Here is a 21902-nt window from a genome sequence, read left to right on the forward strand (position 1 = left end):
GCGCGCGGGCGCGCGGCGAGCTGCGGGCGCCTCTCTGCTGCCTCTGGCGGCCGCGCGCCACCGGCCGAGACCAGCGGGCCCCGGGCGCCGAGCGCCGGCTCCTCCTCCTCTCTCTCTCCCTCCCCTCCTCCGCCGCCTCCCCGCTCCCTCCTCCCGTCCCTTCCTCCCTCCCCCTTTCAGAGCACTCAATGTCGGAACGTTCCGAAGATGACGTCGGAGCGTTCTCGAATCCCGTGTCTCTCGGCTGCTGCTGCCGAAGGAACAGGGAAAAAGCAACAAGAAGGAAGAGCAATGGCGACACTGGATCGCAAAGTGCCCAGTCCGGAGGCGTTTCTGGGCAAACCCTGGTCCTCCTGGATCGACGCCGCCAAATTACACTGCTCCGACAGTAAGAACCCCACCGCCTCCTCTTCCTTTTATTATCCTGTAACCTTTCCATTCACCTAGAGCCACTGGGAAAAAGTGTGTGTGTGAGAGAGAGAGTGGCCCCCGGTGTCCTCCATGCTTCTCCCTCTCTCTCTAAATAAATACACACAGAGACAGATCATCAATGCACAGAGAGAGGCCCTGCTGCCAGGGCTGGCTGGCTGTCTGTCTGTGCCCGGCTCCCCGTGGCAGCCCGCGGGGTGGGCTTTCACAGCCCCACGGTGTATCTGTTTAAAAGGCTACTCTGTTGCTGCTTGCATAGTTTTTTTGGTACCTATCTGGGCCAGGTAGATGGCAATCTGGACTTGGGAGAAAATGTTGCATTGTCAGTTTTTGAAAGATTTTTCATGTACAGTATTTATATTGATCTGTTTGCAAATAAACACTCTCCCCCCCTTGACTTTGGCTTTCCCCCCCTTTTTGATCTTTTTTTCCTCATTTTCTTTTCTCCTTTTCTTTTTCATCTGCAGATGTAGATTTAGAAGAGGCTGGAAAAGAGGGTGGAAAAAGCAGGGAGGTTATGAGGCTTAATAAAGAAGGTAAGTGAGCTACTGGCATTTTAGTGTTAGCATGTGGCAGAATCTTCACCGGATTTCGACTATAATGTGAATTGTTCTGCTGGGTACAGAGTGACTAAGGCTTGTCAAAAATCGAGCACGCCCAGGTGACTACTGCTTCATGTTAACTTCTTTCAAAGTATAAATACAACTGGGGGGGGAGGGGGGAGACTGTGGAAGGCAGAAGTTTACAGCACTTAAGCCGGAGTCCACATTTGGACCTTCTGATGCATATCTGCCATTCACCTTTGGAGCATCATTGCCAAATGGTGGTGGGGGGTGGGGGGTGTCTTGAAATCTCTGAAATGAGGAGCGGGGCTCCCTTTACCAGCATCCCAGCCTTCCTTGTGGGTACATACACAACAGTTTAATGAGCCCCACATGGTCAGTCATTCCAGCAGCTACTTCTCCACTCTCCACTGAAAACCACTGTACATGGCAGACCTTTGCAGCAGGTTACATTCGGCCCACTTTGTGTTTGGTCACAGATTGTTGTGTGGCGGGCAGGGCTAGGGGCGGCTGTGTGTGCAGCACCCCCCCACCCCCACCGGTCACACATCTCTGTTTCCCCAGCCTGGAAATATAGTACCTGAAATGGGACACAGTGAGTAGATAGGACATCCCAGACTGAGGCAGGGATGGGAAGCCACGGCCTGCTGGAACTGGGCATCAAACACACATGGTCGTCATAAATAAATCATATCCTGTTCACGTTTGCAGGCCTGCCATATGTAACTCTGGCCTATGGGCTTCACATGGAGCAACTCCAGAGGCCACTTTCTGCTGAACAAATGGATGGGTTCATTTGAATTGTGATTTACTAACTGGTGTCTTGTAAACATGGCTGGCTGAAATTGGAGTGGGAGGAAGGCATGAGGGGGCAGAAGAGGTTGGTGGGAAGCGTTGAAGGAGTTCAGCCATCACTAGGCCGTGGGAGCATTGCTCATCCAAAATGAATGGAAAAAAGGCCAGTTAGACTCCAAAGAATGGTCTCCCTCATAAACCAGGATAGCACCCTGTAAGGCAGTTAAAACCTACTTGGAAGCGTTTTGTGGATCACCACCTAAGACAGTCGGTTTTCTGTGCCCAGGGATTTCCTGACCATCCAGTGAGAGGAGAATTTGTGCTTTAGAAAAAATAGCATGGAGGTTAAAATATTCAAGGACAGTTCTCTAGCATAGTGTTCCTGCTAATTAATCACTTCAGGAACGAAACCTTATTCTAAAGATGTTTGCCTCTAAATATCGTAGTGTGGTCCTGCCATGTGTCTCCAGGATGCACAAGGGAACAATATCAAGTGGACTTCTTACAAGTGGCAGCTTATTGGCGCTAAATGTCCATGCGTGTTGGCAATGGAAAGTATCACTAGAAATTGTTTTTCTTTATAAACTCTTGAGATCTTTAAGAGCTCATGGGACTCCATTGTCAGACCACTGGCCATGAAAAGGTTTCCACAAAAAAAGATGAGGTTGTGAAAACCTTTAAATAAGTTGAGTAAAGGTCATGGTGTGCCACCGATTGGTACCTCTCAGGCCTGGGTGACAGATTCTGACCATACCGCACAAAACTCATATTCTGCACCCTCCTCCCTGCGTCCATCTCAAAAGACTCTTGTTCTCAGATTCTCTTTGCCTCTTGGGAAATAGATTCTTTTAAGGAAAAATGAAAAGCTCGCCTTTCCTCAGAAGTCACAAGTGGTACATCCTGCTTATTATAGTCTTTGTCCTGTAAAGGTACAAAGATTTAGCTCCTAATTATATGCGTTTGCATTAAGGACACCTACTGTTCAGTGTAACATGCAATTGCTGAGTTCACCAAATAGCCATGTATGGGGTGAAATCTCTTTGTTCGTGGGCCTGGTGGAGCAAGCTTGGGTTAGCAATCCCTGAAGGTCTTCCTGGTATGTGCATACAGTTTTCTTTAGAGGGAGAGGATATAGTAGTAAATATCTATCTATCCCCCACCACCACCATGGTGAGGAATTGAAGGGTTGAACTGGGATTCTATGTTGGTATGTTTGGTTGCTGGAATCTCCAGAAACACTGGTTGCATTAGTCTCGCCATGGGCCTTCTTGTCGGAGTCACCACGTGGGTGGCCTCCAGATGGATATGTGTTTGTGGATGGGTCTCCATGACACAAAGTGACCTAGGTGCGATCGTGTTTATCCACAGGTCTGAAATGCATTGATTGGCCATGATGCAGTTGAGAGGAAGCAGGTCTTGAAAAGAAGTTTGGGCTTTAATGGCAGTGAATGAGTTAGGAATTCCAACTGAGAAATCAAGGGATGTGATCCACATTTTAAATATTTTAAATTGTTGTAAAAGAAATATAATGTAAAATTTGCCATTTTAACCATTTTAAAGAGTATAATTCAGTGGTGCTAGGTACATTTACAGTGTTGTACAACCATCATCATCCCTATACATTTCCTGAACTTTTTCATCATCCCAACCAGGAGCCCTGTAGCCATTACATGATAACTCCCCATTGCCTTTCCTCTCAGCCCTGGAAACCTCTGTTCCATCTGCTGTCTCTATGAAGATGCCTATTTTAAATTCTCTCTCTCTCTCCCTCCCCCACTCCTCTTTCTCTCCCTGCCCCCTTTCTCCCTCTCTCTCTGAAATGCAATATTTGTCCCTTTGTGTCTGGCTTATTTCACTTAGTATAACATTTTCATCATTTATCCATGCTGTAGCAGGTGTCACAATTTTTTCCTTTTTACGGCTAAATTATATTCCATGGTGGGTATAGACCGTGTTTTATTTATCCAGCCATCTGTTGATGGGCATTTGGCTTGTTTCCGCCTTTTGGCTGCAGTGAATAATGCTGCTGTGACCATTGTTGTGATATGATATGTTTTATAGATGAAGCTATAAGGGAGGAAAGTTAGGCTGGAAATGCGAAAGAAGAAACATTTTGCCTTCTGCCTCTATCTGGCCACAGCCTCAGAAGACACAGGAAGGACTTGCCGGCGTTTGGAATAGCCTGATTATTAGAATGTGCTTCCTTCTTCATTCCTCATTCCTTTCACCTTTTGTGGCTTCAGTTCTCCACCTGGATGAAATGTTAACCGAATGCTTCAGAATTTCTGTAGTGAATTCTTCGCATTCATGTTATTATTTCATCCAAAGTTAGTGAAAATCACAGGCAAGAGGAATTTGGCAAATACCCTTGAGCCTTGCCAGATGGTCACCTGGGTTCAGAAGGTGCCGTGAACTCCATGCTTGGAGGTGGTGACATGGGGTTATGCCGAGGGCTGCCTGGAGTGCCAATGGAGCAGGAGAGAGGGCTCTGGGGCAGCTTCCTGAAGTCCCCCTGTATGACCTTGGGAACATCGGCTCCCTTCTCCGGGCCTCTCCTCTCACTTGTAAAGTAGGGAGTGGGATGACACGTCCCCCAGGGTCCCTTTGAGATGGCTGACCCTGACTCTCTCTACTGAATGTACCTCTATTTGAGATCCAGTCATACCACCCAGGCTGTTTTTAAAGAAACAACAGCAACAAAATCAAGCCCTCACATTAAAAATATCTTAACTAACTACTACACATTGGGTCTGTTTTCTCATTTTATAATCTCTTGGTGGCAAACATCACCACATCTCCTACACAAGCAAATAGTTTGTGAAGAGTATGTGGCCTTTAGGAGTCTAAGAATACTGAGGGTCTGAGTTCAAAACCCAGGCGCATGCGTTCCCCCGAAGTGGAGAATAAGTGGACCTCAGTCAGCCTGGACCAGTGCGGCACTGAGATTCCTTAAGGCGTGGGGGGGGGTCCCAGAAACCTTATTAGTCTAAGATGTGAAATTCATCTGTGAGAGAAAATTCCAAGGAAGCCCATTCATCTAGCTAACCTTTTAAAATAATTTTCTCTCTCTAGTTTCATAGATTTATCTGAAGACTTTTTTCCAGCTAATTGGGAAAAAGCTCTGTGATTTAGAAGGATGGTCTTCTTTTCTCATTGCCTCACCTGAACTTTTTTTAAGGATGTCAGTTCATAAATTGGGAACAGGGTGCATATGGCTCAAAATGGAGATGCTAACAGGGTTGTGAGGATTGACTGAGGTAATACAAAAGGACCCAGCACACAGTAAGCACATAATGTTTGCCTTTATTCTTTTTTTAACTGTTATTATATCATTATCACTTTTTAATGAAGCCAGTTCTAGAACACTTTATTATTATAATTAACTAGGACTTTCAACTACCCAGTGACGAATGGAAGAGAGATCCTGTATCAGAAATTTCATTTTTAAAGTAAACCATGTTATCATGATTTTATAAAGCTAGTGATTTTTAAAAAACCGATTACTATGACATCTGTGTGTTTCATGGGGCGCAGTTAATATGTAGTCATTGATAACTTTTATCGGAAGTTAGAAAATATACTTAGGCAGTTTCGGGCCTATGGCTAAGGAGGGTTTACAGCGCTCTCTCGGGGGACTGCTGAGATGTAGAGAATAATTTAAAAAATGATCGATAAGTTGTTTTATCTGGTCACTGAGACAAGAAAGACCTCCGAAGATCCTTGTTTGGGTCTTTTGGAAGCCTACGCTGGTTTCTCTGGACATTTGTCTGTGTTTTAATGTTCCCAGATGTTTTGATTTGATGGAGGTAAACCTGCGGAATGCTTCCAGTTTGGAAACTGTTCTGGGGCCAGTTAAGATCTTGCCACGATGGTAAGAGGTTGCTGCTGTCCCCTGAGATGCTGGTAGAATGGGGCTGGAACGCCGGAGGAAGCCGGGAACGTGGGAACGTGTCCAGCTCAGGTTTAGGAGTCTTGCAGTTGTGGCTGGTTGGGAGCAAACTGGAGGCAAAGATGGCCACTGACCTGGGAAGAGTGAAGTGTTCTTAAAAGCCAAGCCAGGGAAGCCAGCGACAAGTGGTGGAGATTTATGGGAATCTGCGGGCGGCTTCCCTTTGTCATTATACAGACAACTCCGTATCTATGCTAATAGGAGATGGGAAGACACCAAGTCCACAGATTACACAGATAAACCTCATTTTTGCCATTAATTTCAACTTCCTTGTCCATTAAGCCTACCTGCCTCCCCTTTGGCTAACAAGCAGCAACATTTGTTCGCTTTGGCGTTTCATTATCGTCTCTCTCGTCTCACCCAGCCTTTGGGATGAAAGGACAGGAGAGACGGAGTGGCCTCCAGGTGGTAGGGAGGCAGGCTGGAAAGGAGGAGAAAGGCTTGGAGAATGAATAAGCTTTGTAGTTGCCTCCAACTGATGGGGCCGGGGGGGGGGGGGGGGGGGGGGGGGGGAGGAAAAGAGCAAAGCCGGGAGAGAGAGAGAGAGAGAGAGAGAGAGAGAGAGAGAGAGAGAGAGGGAGGGAGGGAGAGAAAGAGAGAGAGAGAGTGAGAGCGTTTTCAAAGCCATCTAGTTTGGAAAACATAAAGCTTCTAAAATGAGTGTCTCTTTATACATACAAGCATTTCCATGTGCCCGGGTCTTCATGTGGAGAAAATGTGGTTCTGGCTGCTTCCAAAACAGGAAGTGAGGGTGGGCACACTTTGAAACGCTGTATGTGAATTTGGCTTCGAAGCACAGTTTGCTGTGCTGGATTCTCATCATATGTCATTCTACACGAATCCTTTTTTTTTTTTTTTTAATCTCTAGATGTCGACTTTCATACACATACAGCCATTCGAATGCTTCGTATTTTCTTTAATAACGTTCACAGGTTGCAAAATCCAAAAGGGTATGCCGTGAAAAGGAAGTCTCCCTCCGCCCCCCGCCCCCGGCTGCTTCCAGTAGCTTCATACACGGTTTTTTCTTCCCGCTTCCCCCGTGTGGGTGATAGCATCCTGGAGTGCAGCCTGGTGTCTCGCCATGACCGCTCATCTTACAGAGTGGTCCGTGTCCGTTCGTAAGGAGCTACCCCATTTGCTTTTTGGTGCCTGCCTAGTGGGATGATCATTTAAGCCTCTGAGTGTCTTGCGTAGTTGTGAATACCCGCTCCTGCTTTGTTGGCCTCCCGGAGCCCTGGAGGCTGAATGAGCTCTCACAGCGTGCCAGCCCTGGGCTAGGCCTGGGGGACAGCAGTGAAAAAGCACAGCCTGCCTCATGGCGCTTCCATCCTGGCAGCGGAGGCAGACGTTCCAGAAGTCGTGGCGACTGCGGTGAGCGCTCTGGAAGGAAAAGTTGGGGTGCCATTGTGGGGCATTTTGGAGGGACTTCACTTACATTAGGGGGCTCAGCAAAGGCCTCCCTCTGAGGACATTTTATCTATGCCAAGACCTAGAGGACAAATGGAAGTTTCATGTGCCGGGCTGGCCAGGACAGAGTTAAAGGAAACAACATGTGCGAAGGCCCAAAGTGTGAGAGAATATAGAGGTCCTAGAAACAACGAAGTCTGTCACTGGAGTGCAGATCACAGAGCAGAGAGTAATAACAAAGTTTCCCACCAGTGGCACTCCTTCTTTGTGGTGGGGGCCGTCCTGGGCATTGCAGGCTGTTTAGCAATGTCTCTGGCCTCTACCAGTAGAATCCAGTGGCTCCTCTCCCAGAAACATCTCCAGACATTGCCAAAGTTCCACTGGGGTGGGGCAAAATCACCCCTATAGAGAATCACTGGTGTAGGGCGAAGCTGGAAAAGAAGACAAGAAAAGTAGACTAAGTTAGTCACAGAAGTATTCTGCTACGACCCGTCTGTGTCTTAGGCCTACATTCCAGGGGGGGTCAACCACGGTGCATACTCGGCAGGTGTACGTGGAGCTGTGACCATCCCCTGGCTCTGGGCTGTGTCTCTCTAAAGAGAGCGGACTCCCTCCCTCCAGGAGCTCTCTTCCAAAGGTTTCCAAGATGACTGCTCCAAACCTTCAGTTCCATTCTGTCATAAATGGTGACAGCGGTGAGATTCGGGTTCTAATTCTGGGTGGCCCAGCCCTCCCTCACTGTGGGTAGAGGAGACCCCAAGGCACCGATTCCGATAATGATGGCAGTTATTATATGGTGGCCCCCAAAGTCAAAAGCGCCATGGTGAAGCATTAAAGATTTCAGTGTATATTTAAAAGTCAGGCTGGAAATACAACTGGCTTTCTGTGCAGTTTGATTACCCATGGGATTTGTCTGAAATGGGGATGCACATGACAGAGAGCAAAGCAGCTGGTTTCAGGATTTCCATGTTCAAGATTAGATGATAGGATGGGCAGAGGAAGTCTCATTCCTGAGGGCTTCTGACCTGTGTGCCAAGCGGTCTGTGGCATTATTTAGGACTGTAAGGCCGTGTTAACTGCAGCTCGTGGGTCTCAGGGGCTGGCTGTCTCGGCTTCCGAAGTGATTTAGGAGGGAGAGGCAGATTCTATTTCTGCGTGCTTTTCTATGTACATTGTGTTTCTATCCTTTGGGCTAACCTGTCCTTTGTGACACTTCATTTCATTCATGACCTCCTTCAGAAGTAGACCTAAAGTAGTCGCAGACACAGTGAGACCCTGTCCTAGTCAAATTCCTTTTACCCACGGACCCCATAGGCTGAGGTAGCCCAGTGCTTACATCTGCAAACTAGGATCATTTAGTGCCCGCAGTTAGGAGTGATGTCACCAAGATGGCGACTTAGCTCGTTCCTGACCTCACTCCTCCTCACAAGAACAGCTAACAACTACTTGTGGACAAGACACCACTGGGAGAATCCCAGAACGGGGGGGCGAGCCTGGAGCGCCCGCTGCGCCACAGAGAGCAAGACAGGCAGCACTGGAAGGTAGGAGGAGTACTGCTCGGCACCCGCACTGGCCCCCCCCCCCAGGCCAGCACAACACCACACGGAGAGGGAGCCTTGAGCTAGGGCTCCTCCGGGGAGAAGAGAGCCCTGGGTGGGGGAGACGTCCAGCTCTTGGGAGTGCCCTGTCTGGTCTCACCTCACTGGGAGGATCCGTGGGGCTTGACCACTGGGAGTCCAATTGTGACTGTAATAACCCAATGTAGCCGTAATGGAGAGGAAGACGGTTAGCCAGTGGGTTGGCCTTTTTCCAGATTGTGGCAGCCGAGTGTCAAAGACTGACTTCCACATCTCTCTCTCCTAAAACTCTTGGTGCAATGTTGTGTTGATGATGTGCTCCCGCTAATGCTGTTTGGCTGGCTCTCTCTGATTCCCTCCCGTGGCAGAACTCAGATTGGCCACTTCAGCCAAATGGACCTGGCTTGGGACCCTGAGGCACTTGAACTAATGCGGAGAGGCTGGAAATCCCTTCCTGCAAGTGGGCTGAGGTGGAGGATCCTTAGCATTCAGGGGCTAGACTTGGCTCGCCCAGTTGGCTCTAGGTAAAGCTGGAGTCCCTCGGTGAGGAACGCTTTTGTTTTTATGTAGACGCTTTATCCTTGTACCTGTGGTTTCATAGCACAATTCCACTTGCCAAGTTTAAAGGACCAGGTGCTTAAAGAAAAAAGGAAGCCAAGTTAAGTACTCACTAGAGCAGGACAAAGTGGTAGCAGGTCACCAGAGTGGGGAAGATGAAAGTGACTCCATGATGGAAGGAGTTGTCACTGTATCTACTCTATGGAGCTAGATGTGATTCTCTGGCTGGAGTGGGGAAGCTGCCTGCCCCAGTGCACCAGTAGGTCATGGCTACCTGGAGTGGACGTGGGGACACTGCGCACCCAAACTGATGCCATCGACCAGGGTCTCAACATGATTGATACACATTCCTGGCTTGGTCTTATCAGACCATAGTGGAATCTGGCTCTTTTTAAGAGTATATTGGGCATGGGGCGCCTGGGTGGCTCAGTCGTTAAGCATCTGCCTTCGACTCAGATCATGATCCCGGGGTCCTGGGATCGAGCCCCGCATCGGGCTCCCTGCTCAGCGGGGAGTCTGCTCCTCTCTCTCTCTCCCTCTGCCCCTCCCCCCTGCTTATGCTCTCTCTCTCTGTCTCTCAAATAAATAAAATCTTTTTAAAAAAGAGTATATTGGGCACAGAGGGGCCGATACTGTATATTCCACTTACAGAGGTGCCTAGAGTAGTTAAATTCATAGAGACATCACAGTAGAGTGCTGGTTGCCAGGGGCAGGGGGAGGGCGGGGAAAGGGAGAGTTACTGTTTAATGGGCACAGAGTTCCGGTTGGGAGGGATGACTAAGTTCTGGAGATGCATGGTGGTGACAGCTACAAGACCATGTGAATATACTCGATGCCACTGAGCTGTACACTTAAAAATGGATAAAGTGGCAGATTTTATGTCCTGTGTATTTTAGCACAGGAGTGCACTGGTGTTGCAGCCTGGGAAGTTTCGTGGAGGGTTATTTAAATCTTACCTGTGCTCCTTACTGGCTGTGGAGTACGATACTTCTCTGAGCCTCAATTTTCTCATTTTCAGAATAGGGATAAGCTCTCAGGGTTGTTGTGAAAATAGATGAGATGCTGGGCGCCTGGGTGGCTCAGTTGGTTGAGCGACTGCCTTTGGCTCAGGTCATGATCCTGGAGTCCCTGGATCAAGTCCCGCATCGGGCTCCCTGCTCAGCGGGGGGTCTGCTTCTCCCTCTGACCCTCTTCCCTCTCGTGCTCTCTGTCTCTCATTCTCTCTCTCAAATAAATAAATAAAATCTTTAAAAAAAAAAAAAAGAAAATAGATGAGATGCTGTCTGGCATACAGCAGGTACTCAATAACGTAAGCTCTCGTTACGATGATTGTTGCTTTTACCAGGCATGTGGGTGCTCTTCTTTGCCTTGATGGGGCTGCCACTTCCAGGGGCCACGTGGCGTCCTTACTCCTCCAGGAGTGTGCCTGGGGTTTACTAGGCATCTTTGGGTCAACACTTTGTCCCCAGTTCTTTGAGGATGCCAGGAATAAAATCACAAGGAGTTGGACCAATGTCCCTGTGCTATTAGTTTTCAAGAGTGAGTATCAGTTTCGGTTTTTCAAAGTGTGGTCATTCTGGGGACGCTGCAATCCAATCTCTAGGTCCTGAGCATCCCAGGCTGTGGTCGTACTGAATCAGGAGGACCGGGAGTGGAGCACAGGAATGTGTATTTTAAACAGGCTCTCCACGTGGCTTTGCTGTTCACCAAACTTTCTGAACCACTATTTATTGGCTCTGAGAAATGGCTCTCGACTCTGCCCACCTTGAGAATCCGTTGCGAAGCTCTTTAAAAACAAAAACACCAGGACCACTCCCAGAGATTCTGACTCCCTAGGTCTGGCTAAAGGGGTTCTAGGTCGCTGCTTATGTGTCTTTAAAAATAACAATCCTAGCTGCCATTTATTGGGCATTGACCAGGTGCCAGGCACAGTGCTAAGTGTGCATTTTTTCATTTAATCCTTATGACCACCCTATGAGGCAATTCCTATTATCGAGCCCATTTTAAAGATTGGAAACTGAGGCTCAGAGAGGTTAAGTGATTTACCCAAGGTGATTATAGCTGGGAAGTAGTAGAGCTGGGATTTGAACCCAGAGGTGGGCTGATTCCAGAGGCCGTATTCTTATTGGGTCCCAGTATTGTCCCAGGAGCAGGGTTAGGACTAAGGTGAGGCAGGCAGGACCCCCAGGACACACATTTGAGGCACCTCCTTAACTGTCACACCCTGGGCACCTCCCTAGCCTCACCCCAGGACCAGCCGTGTGACGGAGAGCATGTCCTTTAAGCAAAATGGCTCCAGTTTCCTCCCCCCCCTCGTGTGGGTAAGCCTGCAGAGAGGGCCCCATGGCTCCCCCCGTCCCCCCGCCCCCAGCAAACCGCTTTCCCGTCCCAAAGCCCCAGCTCTGGGGCCTCTGTGGTCGGAGTCCTGGCCTCAGGGAGATCTCAGGAGCTGACTCAAACTGTTCCTTTTTGGGAGAAGGTGTTAGCAAAGATGGTTGCCAAGCAACTCCAGGGGCATCTATCTACAGTGATGATTTCTCTCTTTTCTTTCCCCCCCCCTTTGAACATCTTCTAGGCTGCTTTTCAGGTTCTCTGTTGTTAGTGTTTTCATGAAGGGTGCACTCCTTTGGATGATGGAAGGAAGATAGCTCTTCAATATCCGCCGCCTTGGAGGTGTCCTTTTGATGGGTGATGTGCCCGCTAAGTGGGTGTGAAAGACCTTTGCTTCCTCAGCCACGCTGACACCCTCCTTGTCACTGGCTCCGAGGGGACTGGAGCAGGTGCGAAAGGCATAGAGGGCGTCTGCCACAAGAGGCCAGGGCGATGTGGTAACTTTTGGTTCTGTGACTTTGGAGTTCACCTACTCTTCGTTAACCCGGACACTTAGCCTTTTGTGTGTGATGACCTGGCTGGTCCCGAAGGAGCTGGTGCTTCTCTCTGCCTCTCTCTGTCTCTCTCTCGCTCACTCACTCGCTCGCTCTCAGTCTGACTCTCAGTGGTTTCACAGATCAGAAGAGCTCTTGAACCTGAAAAGCAGCCAGCACCTCTTCAGTGCTGTCCCCTTTCCTGCTCAGTCACCTCATCAGTGTGGGGTTTCAGGTGACCTTTGACAGGCCCCAGACCCCTTGGTCTGCCAGCAGGTGATTAGATCCTTCCGGCAGGGGCTGAGTGCATGTGGATTGGAGCACCTTCCACACGTGAGAGAATCTGCCCCAGACTGGCTGGAAGAAAGAGAAACATGGGGAAGCGAAACTGGTCACATCTGGGTGAGGTTGACTGCATTTGGCCCACCCACCAATGACAGGCCTGTGAGCCCTGTCCCCAAACTCCAGGCTTCTTCTGTTCCCTTGCATCCTTGACCTTGACCATTGTGGCCTTCCTCACCATCCTTTAAGAGTCAGGGCAAGGCTGAAAGAGAACACGGAATTCACATGAGTCCTGCCACCTTCAGAGGCTCAGGCCAAAAGCTGAACGCAGAAGACAATTGAAAATAGAGATATGTTCAGTTTTATGCAAACCCAATAAATAGTAATCCAGCCTTAAACAGATTAGGGAGCTATTTGTTTTCCAAATGGAATTCTTAGAGATTTCATTAAATAGTAGACCGTCCTAGAGCATTTTGGAAATTACACTTTCTTTACCAAAGTTTTGGTGACACCCACTGTTATGCCTCTTCTGCCAGCTCCTCGTGTCCTGTCTGCTCCCTCCAGAGTCTGTTCTGCGTCGGCGAACCCGGCTCCCAGCTCACGCCGCAGACGTTCCCTCTGTGTGGTGACTCTGGTGGGTCTGGCCTCTTCCCCACAGAGGGCTCAGCTCACACCTCTGGTGGGCTGCATTGGACAGCCCCCCACGGGGGTCCTTACCGCACCCCGAGATTCCCCTAGGCAGGCGCAGAGCCTTCTCTGTATCTCCTCCTCTCTACTGTCTTTAGAAAGCCCCCCCCCATTCTTCCTGCCCTCCCTCTCTTGTCGTCAGAGTGATTCTCTGCGCCTCTCCGTTTCTTTCCGCTCTCCCTACCCCCACCCCCAGGCTAGTCTGCCTCATAGCCTACCTAGATTTTTTATAATAGCTGCTTAATTGGTCTCCCTGACTCCATCTTCCTGCATACCACTTCAAAATTAATCTCCTACGAAGTCGCATTTTATCAGGTTGTTCCTCAAGTGAAAACCTTTCATCACTTCCCCAGCCGCCACAGCTAATGTAGTATTCCGGGTCCTGCCTCCCTCACCCCTCCAAATGCCACAGGTGGTTTGCCCCTCACAGCGTTAGACGAGCCATCGCCTTCCTAGTCCCATTCTCTGCCTCGGTGGGGTCCTCTGCTTCTAGAGCCTTACCCTTAAGCGAATGCTTCTCATTCTGCAGGTCCCGGGCCACATTCTCTCTCTGAGGAAGGCTCCCCCAGCCTCTCAGGCTGCACAGCCCAGACCTCCGCTGGCTGTACCCACCACGTACTTTGGCCTTAAAGTCTTAGGCTTCATGGCCATTCCATTGTCTACCAGACCATTCCATTGTTGACCTGATGAGGGAGGAGGGACCATACCTTCCCTTTTTCCTTCCTCAAATATTTTCAGTCAACAGAGTGCTACATTTCGGCTTCGCATCCAATTTGTTTTTCAGGTACGTGTCTTCATGTACCTGTATTTTAATTTCTTTTCTTCCTTTCTTTTTCTTTAAACTGCAGTTACATACAAATAACAAAGAATTTAACCATCTTAATTTTTAAGGATCCCAGTTCAGTAGTGTTAAGTACATTCACGTTGTGCAGTCAATCTCCAGAACTCTTATCATCTTAGAAAACTGAAACTCTGTGTCCTTTAAACAATTCCACATTTATGTTTTCATTTTTAAACACGGTCTGGAGATGACTTATGAGTTTCTGATTTATCACCTGATATTTTAAAGTTGTTGAGATTCTAAGCATTGGCAGGACTCCTGAAGTTTCTGTTCAGGTGGATATTTGGAGCAAGAATGCAAAAAGGCCCAGCTCAGCTTAGGGATCCCCCGTGGGTCCCTCTGCCAACAGTGAAAATTCAGTGGAAAAGTTCTATAATTTGGGCCCCAAGTCACAGATACCCCTGCGCAGCCTAAAGTTTCTCAATTCAGGTATGATGTAACCCCCACCCTGCAGCCTTCTTTCTTTGCCCCTCCATCTTATATTAATATTGAAATTTTCACACACAAAAAAAGCCAATATAGTACTATGGTCCTTCATCTAAGCATCACTTAGAGTGAAAAATCAGTGCACATTTTATCGTGCTTTCTTATAAAGATAGATATTTCTATGCCATTTGGAAATAAGTTGTAGACAGCATGACACTTCACCTCGAAATATTTATCATCTTGACACATCTTGGTCGTGTAACCTTGGGCCACTACTCATTTACGTTCTCAGAGCCTCCTCTTATTATAAATACGTATGTGTGCTTTTGTTGAACCATTTGGAAGTATGTCACAGACAGCATGACACTTCACCTGTAAATACTGCAGCATGCATCCCCTAAAAATAAAGGCATTCTCCTACATAATTGTAATACCAGTGTCACATTTAGAAAACTAATGGTAATCCCCAGTAACATCTAATATCCAGTTCATATTCATACTTCCCCTGTTACCCTCCCAAAAACCTTCATAGCTACTTTTTTCTCAGCTACTTTTTTTTTTTTAATGTACATAGCCAGATTCTGTCAAGGTTCATGCATTACATTCGGTTGTTATGTCTCTTTCATCAGTTTTAATCTAGAATAGTGCCCCCATATGTGTGTGTATATCTGTATATATGTTTATGTATGTATTTTTGTGTATACATCTATAAAACATTACCATTTAAAATGCTTCACATTCTGCTCATGGTGTCATGTACCTTGTTTTTCTATGCCTTGTTTTTTCCCTCATAGTTGAAGTTAGAGCTAAAGTCTCCAATTTAGGCTCTACATTTTGGCAAGAATATATCCCAGGTAATTCTGAGCACTTCATTAAGCATCTTCCCATGTCAGGGCACCCCCTTATTAGGTGTTGGTCACTTGGTAAGGGGGTGCCCACCTCTCTCCATGGCAAAGCTGTTTTCCTTCTGCGATCGGCATGTCATTCTGTGGGCGGTGCTTTGGCACCAAGTGAATGCCCAGTTCCCAGATAAGAAACTTCACGGAATCAGCTTGGCATCCATCGATAATCCTTGCTTGGATCACTTACTTCTTTGGGGGGTTGTACAATGGTCATTTTCAAATTCTGTCATTTTATCTGTTTATTTGCTGACATTCATTGGCTGACATTCTTCTATAAAGAAGACCTGTATCTCATCAGCAGGGGTGAAATTTTAAATTCCTCCTAAAAAGGCAAAGTAAAGTCTTTCCCTCTAATTACCAGTTTTCAGAGTAAGGAGTTGAACACCCATGATTTAAGGTTAGGAGGAACAAGGCCAAGGACTGGGCACACCAGCATTTCAATAGGATGCACATGTAGTGAGAAAACCCATAATCAATAGGAAATTCTAGATAGAGTGAGCTTTGTAATGCAAACCTCAGAAGTCAAGTGTGACCACATCTTGGTTGGTAGAGCATGAGTTTGCAAACGTTGAGTAAAAATTATCCCACAGGGTCGCTCAAGCGACCCTCTTCTCCTTTAATATGGACCTTCTCTTCTTTAATTTGGAGAAGGAAGGAGATAATTACACCTAAAATAATCATTCTCCCACCTTTTAGCTGGAGCCCAGCATTTAACCTGGGTCTGGTAACCTGCTAAAGTTAAATTGTAAACCAGGATGAGGGATGAGGTTATGAAGCTAGAGCAGTGCATCATGGACCACTGAATTCACTAGAGAGTAACCAAATGCCCAGGCACTGGGTTGGGCTCTGCGTGGGATACAATGGTGGAAAAGCCCTGGTCCCTGCCTCCCAGGAACTCAGGAACTTGCCATGCAGCGGGCTGGAAACACTGGCCACCTAGAGGGTGAAAAGTGGCCTGAGTGCCCAGGGACTCCGGGAAGGAAAATTCCAGTCTGCCATCTGCACAGCCTTTGACCTGCAGGGGCTGTTTGGGTTGTGGTTCTATCCGGAGCCCGGTGAAGGTGTGTAATAGGAGCCAAGTTAATGTTTGAAGTATGAATGAATGAATGAATGCTTCATCAGGGATAGGATTTGGACAGTGGGGCACTCTAGGAGAGAGAACAGCACAAGGAGAGCCCTCGTGAGGGCTGTGAGTTCCCCCAGAAAGTCACTTCTAGGAAAAGGACTTATGGAGAGCCCTGGGCCTGCCATCAGTACTAAGGAGAAACAGCTCATCATCTATTCCAGTTGTCTACTTCCTCCATACCCAACACAGTTCAGTTTCTTATGATGTAGAATTTTCAGGAAACACGTTCCTTTTTGGTTTGGTCAGGTCTATGTGTTTTGCTTTTTCCGTTCAGTGTGCTGGGAGAGGGTTGTTCTCTCTCTCTTTCATACACACACACGCACACACGCACGCACACACACACACACACCGTTAGTTCTTGCTGCCTGGTTCATTTGTCAGTTCTTTCCCATCACAATCCCTGCTATTAAATGTTTTACAACTTGCTCTCTGAATAAATGTGCATGGATACAGATGTGTATGATACATTTTACCTATGAGGGGCTATTTCGCATACGATTTACAAATAATAAAATATTTGAGACTCTGTTGTAAATTTCATATAGTCAGTTGATTCTCACAGAATGCTTTCATTAATTTTTGCCAAACTCTTGGATCCCCAGCTAACCTGAGCTCGAACTTGACAAACAAGTATAGCTCCGACGTAAGTGTTGGTTGATATTTTCATGTAAGTCAGCGGGGTAAGATGAAAGTGAAAGAACAAAGACATGCTTTGGAACTTCACTCGATTGTTGGTGACAAGAGTGACTTCCTTGCTGAATTGGATAATAGTTTTCAAGTACTGAGAGAACATGTCCTCATTTTTTGGTGCTATTCACAGTACAGCTATAGACATGGTATACTTCTGGGTAATTTTCTCCATCACTTTCTCAAATTAATAACCAAAAAAAAAAAATAGTGAATCAAGCCCTGATTTGTAGCATTTGGTAACTTCCATGGTATAAATTCCCACTACCATATCATAAGCTATCATGCTATCACCGAACTCAGAGTTGGGAAGAGATATGCATCTGGATGCTGTGATACGGGATTTCCACCACATAGATACAACAGGTGTAAAAGACTTTAAGAGCAGCAGTTCGCAACCTATGGCCCATCACTGAAATCTAGCCTGCCACCTGTTTTTGTAAATAAAGTTTTACTGGAATGCAGCCACACTCGTTCATTCACATATTGTCCTGGTCCCTTTTGCCCTTTAATGGCAGAGTGGAGTGACTGAGACAAGACACTGAAAACCTAAAGTATTTAGTGCCTGGCCCCTTCTAGAAAAAACAGTCAACCCATGCTGAAAAGCGTAGATAATAGTAAAAGGCAGCAAGATAAATAGGAACTGATAAATTTTGAGTATTCTTTTTAAGATATATAACACATTTAACTGTAAGCTCACATAATTTTTAATAATTTAATAATTGGCTCACCATAGTCCTGAAAATTTAACAATGAGCTCTTGCACGCGTCCAGGCTGGATCCAGCTCACCACTGCAAAGCTTTGAGGGCCTCTGTTTTTAGTGCCAAAAATGAGACTGTCACTAATAGGAAGAAGCAGCTGACAATACCAGATTGGAGGGGGAGCCACAGCAAGAGGATTGGAACTACTTGAAATTGTGGTCTAATTGTCCATAGAAATCAGAAGAAAGCATATTTGAGGTTAGTTTTCATATAATTTTTTTTTCCCTCTTAGGGTCTGGGTTTGTTTTGGTTTTTCAAATGAGTTTTTTTCAGAGCTGATTTAAAAACTCAATGTAGCATGCATTCCTTACCAAATTTTGTGAGCATCTGTCTCGAGCCCATTTAGCCCCTGACAGCCAGCCGCCCAGCAGCTTCCAGAACTCCCACAGATGTTCTGTGTCCTGAGAAGGGCCAACTTCCTGTTGCCGGCCATGAGCGCGAGGAGAGGTGGTCCCACCAGTTGCGTGGTGCTGGGGTTTTCCTTGCTGCCATTTCCTGCCAGTTGCCTCTGAATGGATTACAGATGGTCAGAGGAAGACTTCTTGGCACAGTGAGAGGACCAGTCTCCAGTGCTTTGTGGGGAAGGATTTATAACAGGATGGCAGTTTATGCCTACCCAGAATGGGCCTGGCGGCTGAGGCCTTACTGAAAAAACCAGCTGCCTGTGGGGATGGGGTCTGTGGGTGGAGGGGACAGACGGGAGGGCCAGCGTGTTTCCATTTATGTGGCACCATTCGTCCAGTGGGGTCTCAAGCTGCCGTGTGTCCCAGGCTCTTAGGCTCCTGTGGAGCCAGGAGCGCCTGGTAAGTAGGTACTGAGGGCATGTTCTGGTTGTGGCAAGCTCTTTGGGGAAGTAGAATAAGTCCTCCTATCTTTTCAAAGTGAGGTAAAGGCAGGTGTGCTGTTTCCTTTTTTTTTTTTTTAAGCCACAATAAAAGCAGATTTAATTGTTCTATTTAAAAAATATACATAATATTTACTATTTTAACCATTTGAAGGTGTTCAATTCAGTGGCACTGAGCACATGCCCAGTGTTGTGCAACCATCACCACACGCCATCTCCAGAAGTTTTCCATCATCCCAAACAGAAACTCTGCACCCATTAAACAAAACTCCCCATTCCTCCCTCCCCTCAGCCCTGGTAACCTCTACTCTGTTTCCATGAATCTACCTAACCTAGGTGCCTCAGAGAAATGGAATCATACAGCATTTGTCCCTTTGTGACTGGCTTATTTCATGTAGCATAATGTCCTCAAAGTTCATCCATATTGTGGCATATATCAGAATTTCTTTCCTTTTCATGAATGGATAATATTCCGTTGTGTGTCTCCACTACGTTTGGTTTATGCGTTTTCCCACTGATGGACCCTTGGGCTGTTTGCCCCTTTTAGCCATCGTGAATCGTGCTGCTGTGGACCCGGGTATTAGATGCAGTCGGATGGGGGAATCAGTTTAGGTCCGGGATGATTCCTCAGCCCTTCCAAGGTAACTCAGTTCAGGGGCATCTCTTTGTCAAAGCTGCCAGGAATATGTGTGCAAGAAGGCCCCGTTCAGGCACGCCAGCCAAGGGGTCAGAGGAATTGTGCATACTCCTGGCTGTATCTGCCCTTTTCCTAGTTTGCACAAGGATGCTTTACTACCTAGAGGAGCCCCTGCGACTGAAATTCTGAAAGGCCGGAGTGCATGTGGTGCTTTTGCTTCCTGGGCAAGGGGAGGCCTTGCTGGGCTGAGGCTGGTGCAGAGGGTTGGACTAACTGCGCCAGGATTCCTGTGACTGGGTCTCCCTCTGCCAGAAATCAAGGCCACCTTGGACAGTTACAGGGGCAAGGTCTGCTGCGCTTCATCTGTGAGAGAGAGTAGGGCCGTAAGCTCCCAGTGCACAGAGCCAGCAAAATCCATCAGGGAGAGGAGAGGTACAGGGCAGTGTCTGAGTGCAGTTGGGTTCTGTCATGAAATACTCCAGACTTGTCGGCTTGGAAACAACAAACATTCGTTTCCCACAGTTCCGGAGGCCAGAAGTCCAAGATCAGGGCACCAGCATGGTTGGATTCTGGTGAGAATCCTTTCTGGGTCACAGACTTCTCATTGCATCCCCATATGGCAGAAGGGGTAAGGGAGCTTTGGGGAGGTTCTCTTTTTTATAAGAGCCCTAATCTCATCTGTTCCTGAGGGCTTGTCGCTCATGACCAGATCAGCTCTCCTAGGCCCCACCTCCTAACACCATCCCATCAGGCATTAGGATTCAACATGTGCATTTTAGGAGGATGCAGACGTTCAGACCAGCGCAGGCAGGCCTCTGGGGATGGGGGACACAGAGTAGTGACGCTTGGCTTGTGATGTGTAAAGCCCTCCATTTGCATGAAGACTCCTGGAGGGCATGTTTTGTGTGCACACGCTTTTTCTGGGGAGCGGTTTTATGGCTTTCCTGAGATCCTCAATGGTATGGCCCTCCCTCCCCCTTTCAAAAAAAGTGGTGCTAAAGGAAATTTACAGCTCCTGTAGGAGACACACATGTGCCCAGCTAGAACCACGGTGCGAGCTACACAGAATGGGGATCCAAGCAAGCAGGGAATGTGGGCCTTGCCTTAAGGGTTGATTTTGGAGTTAGGGTTAGGGTTTCATGACACTTTCAAATCTCCTTTGAGGAACAGTCTTCCCTGGATTGGGGTAGAGACTGGGGAGGAGCCTTGGTCGTGGAACCACTTTAAAAATCTAGCTCTGCTGACATGATTGTATTCAAGCTTTTTACCTGAAGACACACAGAGCTACAGAGACAGGTAACACGGTATGCTAGATGAGGAAGCCACCTTTGAATCTCGTCTCTGTGTCTAGGTGCCTGTAGAGTAGCTTGTTGGTGGCGAAGGAAGAACGCGGGCTTTGGCAGGCAGATCTTAACTGACATCTTGGCCATGCCGCCTGAAGGCTGTGTGACTCCGGGCAAGTGACCTCACTTCTCTGGGCCTCCGCTTGCTCATTCCGAAAACAGTGCCGACCACAAGGAGGGTGAACTCATGAGCTGGTATGCTGTAGACAGGGAGGAGATGGTAGCTGTTACTGCCTGGCAGAGGGGACGGGTCTGTAAAGTCCAGGGGCTCCTGCAGGTTAGCTGCGGTGTGTGCATAAATTATAGGAGGAGCAAAAAATGGGCCAGAATTTGAGAGCAAAGGGCGAGGAGTGTTATGGGAAGGTGAGTTTGGAAGTTCCAGGTGAAGTTTAGAGGGAAGGGGGCTACAGGAAGGAGTAAGATCTGACGGGAGGTGTTTTGGGGGCAGAGACTGGCCTTCTGCCTCCTTTGGCATCGACTGTCATTCTCGGAGCTCCCACTTGATCTGGGCCCGCCGCTCCCCCTGCACCCCGGGCTCCCAGGGAGGGCATGCCCAGGGCCTGCGGAAACCATAGATCACTACTCCGCAGTGAGAGAAACAAACAAGCCCCAGGGGTTGTGGACCCCTGTTCTGTGAACAGAGAGGGGACTGAGATGTTTGAGAGCAGACGTCCCATGCTGGTTCTGTGCCTGCTCATCAGGGTCAGGGCTCGGCCTCTTGCGGTCCTAGGAGTCACATCACCCCACCCAGCTTCCTTTTTCCCGTCTGTACAATGGGATGATCACAGGTACCTCATCGGGTTGTTGGGAAGATGACATGAAGGGGACACACAGCACTTAGCACAAGGCCCAGCCCATCATAAAGGCTCACTAGTTCTTTCCTTTCAATGCCGCTGAGTAACCCCGGAAGGGGAGCCCGGGGAGTGTTGTTCACGACGAGACACGGTGCCTTGGCAAGGGCTGTGTTCTGGATGCCGCTGGACTTAACAGCTCATAAGGAAACATCATCCAGAAATGGCCCATAAACCAGCCCCTAAGCAGGGAGCCGGCAGCCTGCAAACCCGGCGCATCTTTCGGTTCTATGCCAGCATTTCTAGGGGAAACGGTTATTTTTTTATCTTTGTATTTCATAGGGAAAAAAAAAAAACCACAGCCAATTAAACTACAGCCTGTATGGATTCTAAGAATCCATTCGGATTTTAAAGAGGGTACAGTGGGGGGGG

General features: G+C 47.8%; 1 protein-coding gene across 3 annotated transcripts in view; it reads left to right on the forward strand.

Moving 5' to 3' along the window:
* The first annotated feature begins 207 nt into the window (after positions 1 to 207).
* Positions 208 to 21902, forward strand: part of ATXN7L1 (ataxin 7 like 1) — a 232955-nt gene continuing 211260 nt past the window's right edge. For all 3 annotated transcript variants that reach the window (XM_021682894.1, XM_021682895.1, XM_021682896.1), the window contains exons 1-2: positions 208 to 388; positions 897 to 965. In XM_021682894.1, the coding sequence (XP_021538569.1) occupies positions 208 to 388; positions 897 to 965 (250 nt within the window). The remainder of the gene's footprint in view (positions 389 to 896; positions 966 to 21902) is intronic.

This window comes from Neomonachus schauinslandi, chromosome 12, assembly GCF_002201575.2.
Source record: "Neomonachus schauinslandi chromosome 12, ASM220157v2, whole genome shotgun sequence".
Taxonomy (NCBI): domain Eukaryota; kingdom Metazoa; phylum Chordata; class Mammalia; order Carnivora; family Phocidae; genus Neomonachus; species Neomonachus schauinslandi.